The following is a 17,862-nucleotide window of genomic DNA, read 5'->3' as shown; positions in this document are numbered from 1 at the left end:
AATTTAACAATCAACATTAGAAAGCTTTCCTTCTTCTGTGTATATGAAGATTGCCAGCTTTAAGAGGAGGAGGGCATTGAATCCTGACTGTAATTCTCCAAGAGGAATGATGGGGAACTCTCACATCTCTCCGGACCTTCGTGCCCTCAACTAGCTACCTTTTGAGGCCAGAATCCATCTGAAAATCGCCTGCATGACACACAAGGCATTGCATCACAATACCCTGAGATACCTAGTGGAGAAATTGGAACTATCGGGTGTTAGCAGAACCACTAGGAGGTTTCAGTAGAAGACTGGGTGTTAGCAGAACCACTAGGAGCTCCCCCAGTCTTCTACTGAAACCTCAACGATTTACTGAGAAGAAAACTTACAACCGTACCTTCTCAGGAATAGCTCAGAGGATTTGGAATGCCTTACCCGTCGAAACGAGACAGAACCCATCCGCTGCAAAAAGAAGTGAAAGCGATTTTCATGGCCAAATTCACTTGAACTCTTCACAGAGACCCATATATATTTGTCAGCTTGTAAATTATAGTATTCTCATGTATATGTTTAATCTTCTAACCCGCACTCGAATATTTCTTTTAAATAATCGCATATATATCTTCCATCCTGTAACTGCATCATAATAGTTTTCACTTATGTATTAGTACACCTTATATGATTTCTTTGTTTATGTCCATCACCTACAATTTCCTTGTAAAGCACTCTGATACCCTCAAGGGTCTTGCTCGCGCTATACAAAACCTTCAAAATAAAATACATTTAAAAAAACCTTCTCTTTCGGATTACACTTCTGTTCACCAGCGTCCAAGATAATGTGCACATTTCAAAAACAATTTACAAGGCATTGGGTGAGTGCCCAGGAAGTCTCTTGAAAGGAACAGCTACTCATGTGCTGTGACAAGGAACTGATTTGTACAGCATTCTTTAAAACTACCAAACTGTCTGTCTGAAGAAGGCCAGTCTCTACTGGGTGCGCTAGGACAGCATCCAAATTCCACAAGGCTTGTCTCTGGATTGGGGGAACCCATATCTTTCCAAGCTGTGAGTATGTTTTCAATTCATGAGGCCAATGGAATCACTAAAAGCTGCCCATTGTTGAACACTGTGAAACCAGCATTGTTCAGACACAGGAATATTTCTGTTGGCACTGCTGTGCCTGCCACACAGACACACGGGCATCACTGTTGGTGCATGGACAGGAAGCTACAGTACATGGCAGACATGACCGATTTATTTTTTTATTCCTTTATAGAGTTATTTCTGGCATATTTCATGGTTTTCTTGGAGTCTATAAGCACTTTATAAAAGAAACAACATTCTAATGCAGATGTTGATCACAGAAGCTTGTTTATGGGAATTATGCAACCCACAGTCTTCAAATTCCTGATTTTTAATGATCTAAACCCTACACACATCAAAGGGATTCACAGCATTTTACTTGTTGCCTATTGAGTTCAAGTAAGGACACAGTTTAGGAACCATTGCAGTTTCTTTCCGAGGAACATGAGCCTAAGGCCTGTTTACTCTACAAGCACTATGCCCATGATGTTTTATCTTCTAACCCGCACTCGAATGTTTCTTTTAAATAATCGCATATATATCTTCCATCCTGTAACTGCATCATAATAGCTTCCACTTATGTATTAGTACACCTTATATGATTTCTTTGTATACCTGCAAGGGTCTTGCTCGCGCTACACAAAACCTTCAAAATAAATAAATAAATAAGATCAAAACGATAAGTCTGACCTATGGATCAAATTTCCACCGACCGTGCTGTGCTCATCAGGGGTAGCCCGATCCAAGATTCCAGAGTCGGCACACTGCCACAGCTGTGCTCTTGAGATGCACAGGTATGACCCTCACCCAAAGGTCTTCCGTACACTGCCTAACCATTTATCATTACCAGTGGCAGTGTCTTCCCTAAGAGAGATCTTTTTGGTTAACAGGTTAACCAATAGGCAAGTTCACTGGAGAGACTCTGCCTTAACTTTACCTCTGATCAATTAAAACTATCATCTCTGTACATATTGTCGGAATTAATTGTTGCATACTGAGCACAGAAAAAAAGATATGTACCTAGCTTTCTATTACTCAGGTGGATTTCTGAGCCCTGGGCGCACATGCACCCATGTCATAATACTCCCGGGGAGCAGTAGTGACAGTCAGAATGCCCTTATAGAGCTTTTACTCTATATATGAGCAAGTACAAACAAACCTTTCGTCCATAATTCCATAATTGCAACAGAGATCAGTGACTATGCTCACAGGCACCTACATTCAATTTCTCATCTCAGGATGCATCTATACATTGCATTCACTATACTCATTAGGAGGTAGAACCTTATGCTAATTCCATGGAGCATCTATACATTGCATTCACTATACCTATTAGCAGAGAGAACCTTATGCTAATTCAAGGGAGCATCTATACATTGAATTCACTATACTCATTAGCAAAGGAACCCTGAACCTCACAATGCTTGTGTACATTGCATCCATTCCACTCATTGAGATTTAGAGCAAAACCCTTCCTCCAGGATGCAAACATACAATTCATTGCTGTACCCCTTTGTATTTAAACCAAACCATATGCTTAGATATATACACATTGCATTCACTGTGGTCCGCATGTACTATCTTCTGAAACTTAGGGGCCCATTAGGATGTCGGGCGGATCCGCCCAACATAAAGGTCCGACCGCCACCCATTTCCCCCGCCATATTAGCATGCCGGGGGGGACCGCGGCGGACGGAAAGGCCGTCCGCCGATTTTCCGCCTTGGTCGCCTTGAGACTGGGGCGGAAAAGGTTTAATATGGTGGCGGTCTCTATCAGACACCGCCAGCCATATTACATATATTACACAGATGCCTTTCCGTCTTCACTTCGGGGGCCCCCTGTGGGCCCGCATGGTGAAGGCGGCGCGGGGGGTGCACATGGGGGGTACCTGTGGTACCTCCCTGCATTTGCATGCACAATGCGGCAGACACCGCGCGGTGCCTGCCGCTTTATTTAGGCAAATGCATGCATGCATTTTTAGCATTGTGCCCGCCACAATGTTAAAAATACATGATGCGCCCGCCACTGTGGTGGGCGCATTCTGTATATTAGGATGCGCCTGCCACTGTGGCGGGCGCATCCTAATATGCAGTGCGGGACCGCCGCTCAGCTCGCGGACGGTCCCGTTTTCCAAGAGGCGGGCGGGCAAAGTCGGCCCGCCATCCTAATGAGCCCATTAATTTGTGAACTGACTTATGTGACTAATAGGTCAGTTTTTAAAATAAGGAATTGGAGTGGGTCACAGTCTGATCTACATAATTAATATTTATTAGGCTGGTCGCAAATTGTGACTCACTCTGATCAATCACAGTCTCAGGGATGGTGGCCTGTAAAGGTCAGGAGACCTCTATGCCTGTTATATCTTTTAAATAAAGGAAACCTTTTTTTTTGTATGTCAATTGTTTATTGCATTTTTTTAAATAAGACAAACAGTGATACCATTGCAGGAACATAAAGCACTGATGATAGATAAAAGTATAAGCAGAACAATGACAGAAGAAGAATTCTCAAATTAAAGCATTTACCAACGAAAATGATCAGTTGTCTCGACAAAATATAAACAATATTTTGTAAAAATGTAACTTTAAATAGATATATACCTATCAATAATAAGTGGATGCTAAGAGATGGGATCGTCATGAACCTAAAAAAGGGCCTCAAATGTGATCAAAATTAAGTAAGTTGTCTTAAACAGGCCAATTTACTTAAAGGAAACAAGGCTGTGTTTCGTTTTTTTTAAATGGTTTATTTGCTTAAAAGTCTCAGGGAGGGTTGGAAATGGTCACCTGGGTCACCGCCTACTCATTATGAACTATTTACCCCAATCCAGAAAGGGGAAGGTGTCCCAAGGGTGCCCCGTCCCTTTTGCGAATCAATTACTACCCCAACTGGGGGGAGGGCTCAATAACTTTTCAATGATTTGCAACTGCTGGAACTGTAGATAAAAATCGCAGTTTGGAAGGGACACTCACAACAAGCCCTTTCCAAATTGTGATTCATAATTAATTTTCAAACACATTTTTAGGAGCTGATTTACTTTACCGATTTATAAAATGGGTTTAGCATATAATAATAGACATTTTAGCAGTCACAACCAGCCACATTTATTGACTCATCGGGTTTGCATCCACCAAAAAGTCTAGTACACCTGGCCCTCTATTCCCTAACACCTAGAGCTAAGCCCAGAGTCTAGTTTTCACAGTATTCAGCAACAGCTTCGAACAATCCCGCGATGCCAGTGTATTACACTGACAGTCCTCATAAGTTTGAAGTGCCAAACTGAGAGATTAGGATGCCCACGTAAAGCATGCATTGTGATTATGAGAGGCAGGATTGTAGATGTCTTATCATCTTAATCAATCAATCAATCAATCAAGATTGTAAAGCACAGCTACTCACCAGGGTATCAAGGCTCTAGTGGGTGGGGGGATGCAGCTCCGTTGAGCGCTGGGGTCTTCCAAAGAGCCAGGTCTTGAGGTCCTTCCTAAACTGGAGCAGTGTAGGGACTTGCTGGAGGTGGAAGGGGAGGTTGTTCCAGGCCTTGGCTGTGAGGTAGGAGAAGGACTTTCCTCCGGTTCTGGACCTGTAGATGCGTGGGATGGTGGCTAGAGAGAGGTCAGCTGATTGGAGGTGTTTCTTGGGTGCTTGGAAGGAGAGGCGGTTGTTTAGGTATGCTGGTCCGATGTTGTGGTGGGCCTTGTATGCATGAGTGACCGCCTTACCTGTGCCACAACCTATAAAGAAACTGGAGGCCAACAGCCAGAGAGCTGCCTTGTTTCACTGTTTTCATGAAAATCTCTCTAATTAAGTTAATAACGTGGACTTCCCATAGGTCATTTCATACTGAGACTTCCTGCCACAGTCATGCCTTATGTGTATTCTTAATGTCCCAGATGTCCCTGAGCCGCCTACTTTTATGTCAGAAATAATGGAATCCCAGAATTATCAGCGATCGGCCAGCTATATATTAAATACAACAACTGTGTTCTGAACATTTGTCTCTTTTTCTCTTTCTACAGGGTCTCCCAGGGCCCCAGGGTGCTATTGGTCCACCTGGAGACAAAGTAAGTTAACTCAGTACATCTGCAAGAATATACTCGTATGGAGGAGAAAAGTGTTCAGGGGGCAGAGGGAATGATGAAGGACGTGTTCTGTAAACATACAGTTTGCTTCCCAAGCTTTCTATTAACATATCTAACATCTGTTAACATCTGCTTGCATCGCTGCTGATGTTGTATAAGATTTCAGAGGAGGGGAGCAGCACAGATTGTCTTAAAGTTAGTTTGATCTACAGCCAGAAATGGTTCAAATTGGGAGGGCCCTCTGACTCATAGATTATCCTTTTACTGGCATCCAAAGGCTTGTTTGATGCTTTGGTTTAGTGCAGACACTTTGGTTATCTTTGAAGGTAAAGGATGTTGAGTCTCAGGACTGAGGGGAAAGGTGTATTTCAAATAGAATAAGAAGGCTGTGTGTGAGGTCTAGAGAATGGAGGCTCATGAAAAAGGTTGTATGGTTTGTAATGGCATAGTTGTGCATGGTCTGCTGGGATGCGGTGGTAGGCATGCTGCGAAAAGGGTGCTGAGTGAAGTTGCTGAGGGGAAGAGAAAGTGGAGAACTGTAGGGGTTTATTTGGTGTATACTAGCAGGTAATACATCTGTGTCAGTGTGGAAGGGCAAGGTATAGATTTGAAGGAGACAGATGGGGTGTGATGCGAAGGAAATATATGTGAGTTGTAATCAGAGGGTCTGGTGGGGATCACAGAGTATTGTTTTAATGTCTCATGGGTTAAATTCCTGAGTGCATGGTTGGACTGTATGGGTGGGTGAGGGTAGACAAGGAAGTCTCAGTTTTGAGTGACTGGGAAAAATTGCGTTGGATTACATTGGAAGCTTTGAGGGTGGTTAACACAGGATAATTATGTAAAGGGTTAGATTGAAATGTTAAGTTTGGTTTGGGAGGTGATGGCTTGGTGTGGCGTGAGATTAGAAGAGTGCTTGTGGATAAGGAGGGTATGGCTCGGTGTTGATACGGGTGGTGCTTTAATGTGAGGTGAAGGCAAATGGCTGGATGAGAGAAAGATGGCCTGTGATGTGAAAAGGTCCTTTGAGGAAGGTTTTGGAAAAGGTGATGATTGGATGATGGGGAATAAATGATTCAGTTTTGGGCACAAAGAGGAATTTTGTGTGTTTGTTGAAGGTCAAAGGCTGTTTGTGATTTTAGAAGAAATTTTGATTGTGGGTTTGGGAATGAAGGTTTGGCAGCAGTGAAAGGTGGTTGAGGCTAGAAGAGTATGGATTGGTGAAAAACGGGAGCTAAAACAGGATGTGTCGTTGAACATGAATCCTGGCTGAAGGTTAAAAAGTTCAGGTTAAGTGTGAATTTGGACGAGATGTTTTGGTGTGGGGCGAAAGTGAATCCTTGGTTTGAGATTGGAGGGGATACCTTGAAGACTGTTGTGGAAATGATTGGATGTGGCTTTATTGTCAATATTGTATGTTAGTCAGAGGGTATGTTTGAGTGTGAGTTAGGTGGGCCAGGCTGAGGTTTGGAAGGTGAGGGATGTTAGGTAGGTTAGGTTTAGATTGGGAGGCTATAGTATAATTAAAGGTGGGTTTTGAAGGCTGAATATGGGTTAAGAAAGGAATGTTGAGTTTGAATGAGACAAGAAAGTTGAGAGTAATGCAGAGTTGGAAATTATATGGCCATAGATGGTAAGCATGGAGAGTGGAAGGAATATTTGTGAGGTAGCGGCAGGGTTTGATGTGAGATGGGATCATAGTAAATTATTGGGTATTAGATGAGACGGAATTTTCAGATTTGGTTGGGAGTAAAGAGATGGATTTTAGATGGGCCAAGAGAGGAAGGCTAGATGTGATGTTATAAAAAAGGAACATTGTGTTTGGAGGGATTCCTTTATATGGGTTGGAAGGAAATCATTGGTTGCAGGATGCAGGGGTAAGTTTGAGTGTAGGTTGGAAGTAAAAGAATAGGCTTGACTGTGACAGATTAGTTGGTTGTAGGTTTGTATAGTGTGGTTTGGTGTGGAATGGAAAGGCAAGAGAATATTGGATGTGGGCTGGAAAGGGAAAATTAGGAGGTGAGGTAGAGGACGAAACACCTACTGAAAACCATAACACACAGCACTATAAAGGTCAAAATCATGTTCTGCCATTTTGTCCCTTTACAAAGTAGTGTTAAAAAAATTGCTTATCAGGTGAAAATAAGGTGTTTGCAAATGTAGGAAAAAATGACAAAGGTTACACTTTTATTGGTATTGAATTTGATAGAATAGTGCTCCATGTGCAAATGAATGTACCTTTTATAGCATTGTGGAGGCATATATGTCAGTGGTTGGGGAACTGATGTAGTCAGTCTTTGTTTTTTTTACATTTTCGGCCATTACAGTAATGCAAAAAAGGAAACCAAACATACACTTTAATTTGCAAAAAATTCTAATATTTTACTTAATATAGCAATGCAATTATCCAATTGTTTGATTGTGTCTTTTATGTTTCTCTCAGGGTCCCTTGGGTAAACCCGGTCTACCAGGTATGCCAGGAGCAGATGGACCTCCGGTAAGTGTTTTCGGTTTTCTGGGAGAATGGTAGAAATCTTCGCTGAAGGAAGGAGAATGTCTACATTTATAGAAGTTATGCAACTGGGATGAGTGATTAGTGGACAATGTTGTAACTGTGCTACATATACTGCTAGGGATCCAAAAAAGCCTTGTGGTATCAGAAAGAATAATTACCACTGTAGGCATTTGAAAAGTAGTTACTCTGTGGCTCCTCAGGACAAAGAAGGTGTATCATATAGGCTAGATAACATCTTTAAATACAATATTAGTTATCCTACATATTAGTAACCTGCGTTCCTTCATGGCAAAATTCTTAGGCTCCTCATAGAAAGGACTGAATAATAGTATCATTCTCCTCCCATAATTTGGCAAAACTCATAATTTACCATGTTTAAGATATTGGCAAATTATATTTCAGATACATGTCTGCCACCTCATTTACATTTTCTACTTAAACCATAAAAGTACTTTTGAGTTGTTTTTTGAAAATAGGTACATTTGTAATTTCTTTCTCCTTAAAACAAAATTAGATTTTTTTTCTTCTGTCATTTTTTTTTTAAAAGAAAAACAATTTTCCTATACCTTAAACTTTTTTGTACTTGTTGATTTTTGGCATCGAATCACAGCTGTGCAGTTTACCTTGTGAGGATTTCATGTAACACTCATAGCATAGCAGGTTTTGTTGAACAGTTCATAGCGGACAGACTAATCGTTAATTCGGTTTTTGATTTAGGGAATTCTAGCCTTTTTCACGGATCCACTGGTATGGACCAAAGTTAAAAAGCAAAACATATATATATATATTTTTAATCTTTCATCAAAAAAGGTTCTAGTGAAAGAAAATGGTGAATTGTATTCTGCAAAATGACCTCCCCAAAAATATTATTCACTTTAACAATGTATTGATTTTTATATTAGTCTGTTATTTATTTTTTTGGGGGCCTTTTTCTAAATTGACTCAATTCAGCAGCGCTGGTTTACAACCTGGCACAACTCTTCCAAAGTAGTTGTTCTTTCCTTTGCATTCTGCAACTTGTAGTTCTATAGTATGCCCTTCAACATCAAGGCCATACCTGCTGGAATGCAAAGAAAAGACCTGGACTCAATGAGGTACTCGCATGACTCAGAAAACATGAGAGTGCTGGCTTATGATAAGAAAACAAGTGAAAAACATTTAGTAAAACTGGCACTGTAGAGATTGATTATAAAACGGGGATACAGTACTAACTGAATCATGAGACATCTTGGATCTCTTCATTGCCTCACGAGAATTTAACACTGGGTATTTTTGTTACATCATGGTGTACTAAATATCTTACCTCTGTGTGCCTACAGGGACATCCTGGAAAAGAAGGTCCCTCTGGAGAGAAAGGTGGTCAGGTATGTGTGAAAATATGTATTTTAACATTGTGCACTTATTGAGTGATGTGTATGAATTAATGGAAAACAAAAATCCGCACTGGAGGAAACCAAATCATGGGAAACTAATTTTAAGGAAAGACAGTTTTATGGAAATACAAAATAAATTAATGAAACATTTAAAAAAGAGAAGATAGATAGATAGATCGGCCTAAGAATAAACTTATGTGCGTATGTGTTTCTCGATCTGTATACTTTGCATTTCTATAGCAATTGAAGATGTTAAGGCCTCTTTAGGAGTTTAACACACACTCTTTTGTACCCATAGTCCAGAGAGGAAGTTCTCATAACATTGTGCAAGAATTAAAAAAAATGTTTAATATGCCCTATTATTTTGAATATACTCTACACCTAGCTAATTCTCCTTTAGTAACTGCATATTATTGATTTGTAATTATTTTTTGATAATATATGTGTGTATCGATCTATCTGTCTACATACACATAAATATGTATATATATATATATATTCACTGAAAAAACCATAGGTTATAGACCATATATAGTTAGGAATTAGCATTTACAAAACCTTGAAAATTCACTGAAAAAACCATAGGTTATAGACCATATATAGTTAGGAATTCGCATTTACAAAACCTTATTTTACTCACACAAAACCATTGAAATTCCATATATAGTTAGTTGCACTAACTATATATCGCGCACCCGCAATCCACTGCTGATGATGTCACATATTACATCATTCATGACATGGTCAGTGACATCACTGATGACATCACTGATGACATCTCAAATGACATCACTGATGACATCACTGATGACATCTCATTTGACATTACTGATCACATCACTGATGATATCATTCATGTGATAATACGATGAACCTCTTCAGACTCTAATATAACCTTAGATACAATCAGTGTAAACAGACACTCACAGACTATCACTCATCCATGGAGTTACTCACACACCTAGTCAGTCATGCAAAGAATCAATCACACCTCCATTTCCTCAACTATTCAGTTATACAAACTTTACTTATTCAAACATATACTAACACATATTTACTCTCTTATACAATCCCTGATACAAGTTCACAATGATCCATACAGCCACTCACACATTCACTGGCTCTTATGCACAGTTATATATATATGTCAACTCTCACATGTACTGTGTTTTACATATGTACTTACTTTGACATGTAGCACTGAGATATCCATTCACTCACCAATACACTCATGCACACAGTCAACCGCCCATACAGCTGTTTCCACATGCACTTTTGAAACCATACATCTAGTGAATCAACTGCTCACACATCTATGCACAGAGTCATACACCTCCCAGCCACCCACACACACACTCAGTCTCCCATACAAATACTTGGGCAACCAATCAATAACCCATATAGTTACTCATATAGCTACTTATCAACACATGCAACAGTTTACAGAACAACAGACATAATGATGCACAAATTAAGACAGTTTAGTCACTAACCCATGCACTCAGTGAGACACATTTAATCACTCACTCATACAGTCAGTCATGCACCTACTAAATCCTTCATCCAGACACTTATACATCCACTCATTCTTCAATATGTAAGACATATTTTAACTTTACAGAAAGATTCCGTCACTGGATGTTGTCATCAGTGATGTCATTTGAGATGTCATCAGTGATGTCATCAGTGATGTCACTGACCATGTCATGAATGATGTAATATGTGACATCATCAGCAGTGGATTGCGGGTGCGCGATATATAGTTAGTGCAACTAACTATATATGGAATTTCAATGGTTTTGTGTGAGTAAAATAAGGTTTTGTAAATGCGAATTCCTAACTATATATGGTCTATAACCTATGGTTTTTTCAGTGAATTTTCAAGGTTTTGTAAATGCTAATTCCTAACTATATATGGTCTATAACCTATGGCTTTTTCAGTGAATTTTCAAGGTTTTGTAAATGCTAATTCCTAACTACATATGGTCTATAACCTATGTTTTTTTCAGTGAATATATATATATACATACATATATAAATATATATCATCTGTATATCTATATAAATACAAACATAAATGCATGCATACATATACTTATATGCACACAGATGCATGTTATTTACATGAAAGTTGAAAAAACACTAATAAAAGCAAAGCTAAAAAGCCACCTCATTACAAACAGAATGGCTTTAACTTAAACGAGGGCGAGATCTATTGCATTTTCAATGCTTGTTTACTTTGGTTCCATCAAGAAGGCATTCAGATGTGTCACATATTTGCCATAAATTCTGAATGTTAGCACTCTAGTTGCACATTAGATCACTGTAGTAAAGCTACTGCTCACCAGGGACGTCTGCTGCTGGTATTCAAAGTGCATGTTTCAGTCTGCATGTCAGAATTTTTTTAATGAAATAGAAGAGGATTTGAGAAGTCACTCAAAATGATCCCTAATTTTTCTTTCTGAAGCACTAATCATACTTTCTATGGCAAAATTAACCCCCTCATGTTGTTCCTTTTTAAATTGAGTGTTTTCAGACTTACCACTTCATTCCAATCAAGATGGCTTCTGGTGTGCCATACTTTTGTCATAAGTAAGACTGTTAGCGCTCTAGTTGTTCTTTAGAACACTCTGGGACATTCTGTCATTGGGCTATACTTGGGGCACATCTGGGTGATATTTGGGCTACATTTAGGCTCTTTTGTCTCTGGTGTCCATCTTGGGAGACTGTATGTCAGAATTTTTTAATGAAATTGAAGAGGGTTTGAGAAGTCACTCAAAATGTGCCCTAATTTTTCTTTCTGCAGCACTAATCATAATTCATATGGCAAAATATACCCCCTCATTTTGTTCCTTTTTAAATTAAATGTTTTAAGAGTTACCACTTTATTCCAATCAAGATGGCTTCAGGTGTGCTATACCTTTGTAATAAGTAGGACTGTTAGCGCTCTAGTTGTTCTTTAGAACACTCTGGGACATTCTGTCATTGGGCTATACTTGGGCTACATCTGGGTGATATTTGGGCTACATTTGGGCTCTTTTGTCTCTGGTGGCCATTTTGGGAGACTGCATGTCAGAATGTTTTAATGAAATAGAAAAGTATTTGAGAAGTCACTCAAAATGTGCCCTAATTTGTCTTTCTGCAGCACTAATAATACCTTCTATTGCATAAAATACCCCCTCATTTTGTTCCTTTTTAAATTAAATGTTTTAAGAGTTACCACTTTATTCCCATCACGATGGCTCCAGGTGTGCTATACCTTTGTAATAAGTAGGACTGTTAGCGCTCTAGTTGTTCTTTAGAACACTCTGGGACATTCTGTTATTGGGCTATACTTGGGCTACATCTGGGTGATATTTGGGCTACATTTGGGCTCTTTTGTCTCTGGTGGCCATTTTGGGAGTCTGCATGTCAGAATGTTTTAATGAAATAGAAAAGGATTTGAGAAGTCACTCAAAATGTGCCCTAATTTTTCATTCTGCAGCACTAATCATACTTTCTATGGCAAAATATACCCCCTCATGTTGTTTCTTTTTAAATTAAATGTTTTAAGAGTTACCACTTTATTCCAATCAAGATGGCTTAAGGTGTGCCATGCCTTTGTAATAAGTAGGACTGTTAGCCCTCTAGTTGTTCTTTAGAACACTCTGGGACATTCTGTCATTGGGCTATACTTGGGCTACATCTGGGTGATATTTGGGCTACATTTGGGCTCTTTTGTCTCTGGTGGCCATTTTGGGAGACTGCATGTCAGAATGTTTTAATGAAATAGAAAAGGATTTGAGAAGTCAATCAAAATGTGCCCTAATTTTTCATTCTGCAGCACTAATCATACTTTCTATGGCAAGATATACCCCCTCATGTTGTTTCTTTTTAAATTAAATGTTTTAAGAGTTACCACTTTATTCCAATCAAGATGGCTTCAGGTGTGCCATACCTTTGTAATAAGTAGGACTGTTAGCGCTCTAGTTGTTCTTTAGAACACTCTAGGAGGCTGCAGTAGAACACAAAGGAATCAACTGACAGTCTCTGTCCTTGTTGGATGTACATGTTTTACTGAGAATGTCAGACTTCATTTTCACATGACTGAGAAAGATAATGTGAATTTACAGAAAATATGCTTTCAGTTTAGCTTATAGATCCCCTTCCAAACCACTGTGGGAAAATCATGAGATATTAGTTTTCTTTCAAACAATATTCATGATATCACAGCAGAAGGTTTTTTCACATGGTAAAATCACCTTAGAACCCACCACAATTCCTAAAACGAGTATGGTACCATCAACAAATGATTTATAATGTAACTAAAGTAATAAAACCCTCTATTAACTACAATGCTTTTTAATGAGGTGCTATCATGTATATTGGTCCCAAGATGGCTGCCAACACTTCTTGGATGAAGTGCTGACAGCCAATCAGATCAGATGTGTGGTTAGGCTCCGCCCAGATATATATCTTTTTTTGAACCTAAATTACTCAAAATCCACTGGAGCACATATATTGAGACCTAGCAAAGGCACATCGGGCTAACAGTCCCTACAATTTTGCCAAGTTTCGTGCAAATCCATTCAGCCGTTCGAGCTAAAAGTGAGGCCAACCGCCCTATGGAAATTAACATGGGAAAAACGCGTTTTGGGACCCCCTTTTTTCTCGGCCCCCCCTTGATGAAACCCCCCCCAAATTGTCAGGGGCTGCTCAGAAACAAAATGTTCCATTTTCCTGAAAATTTCAGCCAATTCCGTCCACAAACGCCAAAGTTATTAGACATAGAATTTTCAAAAATCCCATAGAGAAAAAAATCCTAACTATATATACCTACTGGCGACCGCCAGTAGGTAATATATATATATATATATAATATATCAATCATAACTCATATAAAGCACAAAGTAAATCTAATACTTATGACCACACTATAAGAACAAATTAAAAAAGCACCATGTAACTACAAACAACAAGTACTTATAACAATATATAATATTACATTAAATGTCATCTCTGTCGTAGGATCAAGAGTGAGGCGGTATATATCCACATCTTTAAGAATATTTACGCTATTCCCCTTTAGAAGTGTCACATCAATAGTGAGGTCGTGAACATTGCATTTGGGTTGCCAATTATGGTTTGCACAGCTGTTGTATATATAAATTGTTCTTTAGTGTCTTCTGCTACAATAGAGCCTGAAGGAACTTTCTGCTTGTCTCCTTTGCAAAGGTGGTTTTCCCATATTCATCAAATTCTAACCACAATACCTTTTAACTAAGAGAATGGTTCATATCACAGTGAAATCTTCCTGCCCCAATCTAAATCTTACATCTAAGATATGCTTACTCGAAGGACCGGCCTCAACACAAAGATGTGGTTACTCGCCTCCCAGCAAACAACTATCTGCCTTTGTCTACTTTTCAAGGATCAAAACCTTGCATTCTGATGGTCATCCCTTTGCTTAAATCTGTAAGCCCTGGCCTCATGGTCTGCTTCTCCAAACATCCACCTCATTCTTGATCCACCTCTTTTCTACAGGCTTCTTATGCCTCATGCTGTGGCTTGAACTGTGTCTATTTATAGGCCTGGGCGGAGTTCCGGTAGGTGGAGCTCCGCAAAGTGGCCAAAGAACTCTGCTGCGCTCTGCTGAGTTCTGCAAGCCGTGGAGTATGCTTGGTCACGCCATTTGCATTGATTTTCAGCACTGGGTATGTGTCCCACGCTGTAAAATCTGGGCAAACAGCACCATGGTCAGTGCAAAAGGCCGTTGCTTATTTTCTGCTGCTCAAGTAGATCTTCTACTTGAATAGCAGCTTTCTCAACTGGAACGGAAGATTTCCCAACACACACAGTCACGACCACCCACGACCGCCTGTGTTTAGAAATCATGAAATTTCTGGTACTATATATTACAAGAGCTTGGCAAAAAGCCTGTAAATAGATAGGCCAGGATGGTGAACTTCACTCCATTCATGAAGTTTTGCAGAGGTTTGCCCATTTAGCAGAGTTACGAAAAAACAGAGCAGAGGTTTTTACTTACCAGCATTCCCCAACGTCAACTTGGCGAATGAGGAAAATCTACCTCCCGGTGAGATTTCTCAACGCGAGCAGTCTGATTATTTGTCTGAAAATTTTGGTTCATCATTTAGAATATGTAAATTAAATAATTAACTAGTATTAGATGAACTGCTCAACAAGATGGCATTCTTTTAATGCCTGTTGTTTTGATAAATGACTTTGAGTTAAATGGAAGTTTTCTTTGACTGTGTATTATGAGCTGTAAAGGAAAATGAGAATGCATCCTGCTTCTCTGTTGTGCTATGCATATTGAGAACACTCAGTAAAAAATAACAATACTATGGAATCAAACAGTCTCACATAATAGTCTGTCCCCGTTTTGCAGCTTATAGTAGTATGCATATTGGGACAAGTTTCTCTTTTCCCACAATATGTCCCTACTTACACGTCCCACTATTCTCTGTGGTGTTGGCTTAAAAAGGGCTGTCACAAAGGAGGATTAACTGTCTGACCCAGTCCCTACATTCTTCAGGGCCTCGCACGCCACTGCTAAATCTAACTTTATACCACAAAGATGGCGTAGCCTGTCTTTGGTGGATATTCTTAATAAGACAGGTATCCTTAGCAGCTACTAGGTGTAGCTCAAAAACATCATGATTGTGGCCTTACCCCTACAACAACTTGTGACAAGCCTGGCTGAAGCTGTCACCGTCGTGATAAGAGGCCTGTTAACCGGTGTGTGCTAAGCAGGATATATGGCCACTCCTCTCAGTGTATTGCCGGATCACTGCACATTTCCTGAATACCCGGGTCTCAGCCCTGGATCAGCGTTTACAAATCATTGTTAAAGAAGTATTAGTCTAATTGTTGCAAGTGAAGACTAAATCATATGCTGTTTTTTAAAATATAAGTCCAGGACTAGAAACACAGATTTCTGTTCAAATAGAACACTCTGTGTACCCTAGAAGCACCCCTCTAGATGCCTGGCAGAGGATCTAGTCACCTTGCTGTGCTGCCCTACGTCAAAGCAAAAGGGCAGGAATGCGCCGTATTTATCTAGTTCAGTGCATTCCTGCCTTTTTCTCCTCCACTGGTGCCTTTTCGGCAGCCTAGCGCCAATGTAGGCACCCTGGCACCCTCTGTTGCATGCAGGATTGTTTTCATGCAAGAAGGGACACATTCCTGTACACAAACAATCCTAAAAGAGGCGTGTTCCTCTTTCTACAAGTGCTGCAGAGTGCAGCACACACAAAGGAGAAATAAACATATTTCCCCTTGTTATGGCTATGGATTTGGTGCTTTCCCAGGTTTACATGATTTTGTAAATCTGGGGCAGCGGGGGGCAAGATGGCCGCCGAGACGCCGTAGGGGAAGGTCGCACCCTACCCTGCTCCTGAAGACGGATTGATGGAATGAATGCTCACCATGTCATTTATTGTCAAAAGCAAAAGCAAAAAGCACTGGGCGGCGTGCTACTTAATATTTAGCAATATACTCAGCAATATATCTCAGCAATATATCTCCTATTGTCTGTGGATGCGATGTTTGGATTTCTGACGGACTGGCCTTCTTTACTAAAGGATTCCCCGCTGGTTAGGGAGCAAAATAAGGGAAAAACTTTACTGGAATCCCTCACCGCTTTAATTGCAAGGTCATTTCAGGCGGGACGCTCTTACTACTTCAGAGCGATGGCACCTAAAATATATCGTGTGAGTAAACAAAGTCATGATCCAGTCCCCTCTGAGGAAGAGGAAATGTCGACAGATGGACTTGGAGCCTCAGCCAGCAGCTTGAGAGCAAAATCAAGGACCAAAGCACAAATGAGGCGTGAGGCAGCGAAAGAAGCGAAAGAAGCCAAAGCACGGAAGCTGCGGGAAAGGGCTATAACCAGAGCGGGAAAAGCGGAAAGCGCACGAACCCGCAAAGGATATTCTGACTCAAAGTCGGCTGCAAGTGAAATACAGGGAAAAGAAGCGGTTTTCCGACAAACCACCATAGTGGAGTCTTTCCTACCTGCGGGAGCCGTGGCGGGTGTGCAGGCAGTGGAGGAGCATGCTGTCGTCCCCACGTTGGCGGCTTTATGCGGAAAGAGGCTGGGTCGCGTAGATGTGGAAAGTGCAGGAGCCGTCACTGTGGGTCCCGCCGCTGGAGCCGCTGGAGCCTTGGAGGATGCTACGGAGGATGCAGGGAGCGCTGGGATCACACCCAGCTTCCTAGTGCCTCTCACTGGGCAAAGTGATGTTACAGATCCCGCGGGAGCGGACGCCCTTTCAGCGGTAGTAGCAGGGGGCGGGGCCACAGATTTAAAGGGCCAGGAGCTTCGTGTGGATATAACAGAAGGGGGGAATAGTTTCAAAGCTGTGCCTACAGACTTTACTACAATTGGGCAGTGCGATCCTGATGCTGTGAATAATGGTGTGAACAATCTTGTGACCAATCCTCTCCCTGGAGATAACGGAGGGACGCAGGTTTTGGAAATGGAGATGGCGAATATAACAGGGCGGCAGACACAGGTACAGGAGACGATGGAAGTAAACAACCACAGCCTGGTGGGCACAAGCACATGCAATATAAAATCTATGCAAAGTGTTCCTGAACAAATGTTGGCATCGCCTGGTGAAGAGATTTTCTTCACTGGGAATGATGAGGCAGACGATGAAGAAGATGAAGAAGATAAGCTAGATGGAAGCGAAGTCAGTGGCTCGGACCCTTCTGTGACGGATTCGGAATCAGGTACCTCAGACTCGGTGGTATATTCAGGCTCAGAAACTAACATATCTAGATCTGACAATGTTTCAAGTAGTTCGGATAGTGATACAGAAT

General features: G+C 40.7%; 1 protein-coding gene across 2 annotated transcripts in view; it reads left to right on the top strand.

Annotated features, from left to right (window-relative positions):
• Positions 1–17,862, top strand: part of COL5A1 (collagen type V alpha 1 chain) — a 473,296-nt gene that overhangs the window by 320,942 nt on the left and 134,492 nt on the right. For both annotated transcript variants that reach the window (XM_086921052.1, XM_086921051.1), the window contains exons 24-26: positions 5,086–5,130; positions 7,592–7,645; positions 8,983–9,027. In XM_086921052.1, coding sequence (XP_086777178.1) covers positions 5,086–5,130; positions 7,592–7,645; positions 8,983–9,027 — 144 coding nt within the window. The remainder of the gene's footprint in view (positions 1–5,085; positions 5,131–7,591; positions 7,646–8,982; positions 9,028–17,862) is intronic.

This window comes from Lissotriton vulgaris, chromosome 5, assembly GCF_964263255.1.
Source record: "Lissotriton vulgaris chromosome 5, aLisVul1.2, whole genome shotgun sequence".
NCBI classification, from domain to species: domain Eukaryota; kingdom Metazoa; phylum Chordata; class Amphibia; order Caudata; family Salamandridae; genus Lissotriton; species Lissotriton vulgaris.
This window is presented reverse-complemented; position numbering and strand designations above follow the sequence as displayed.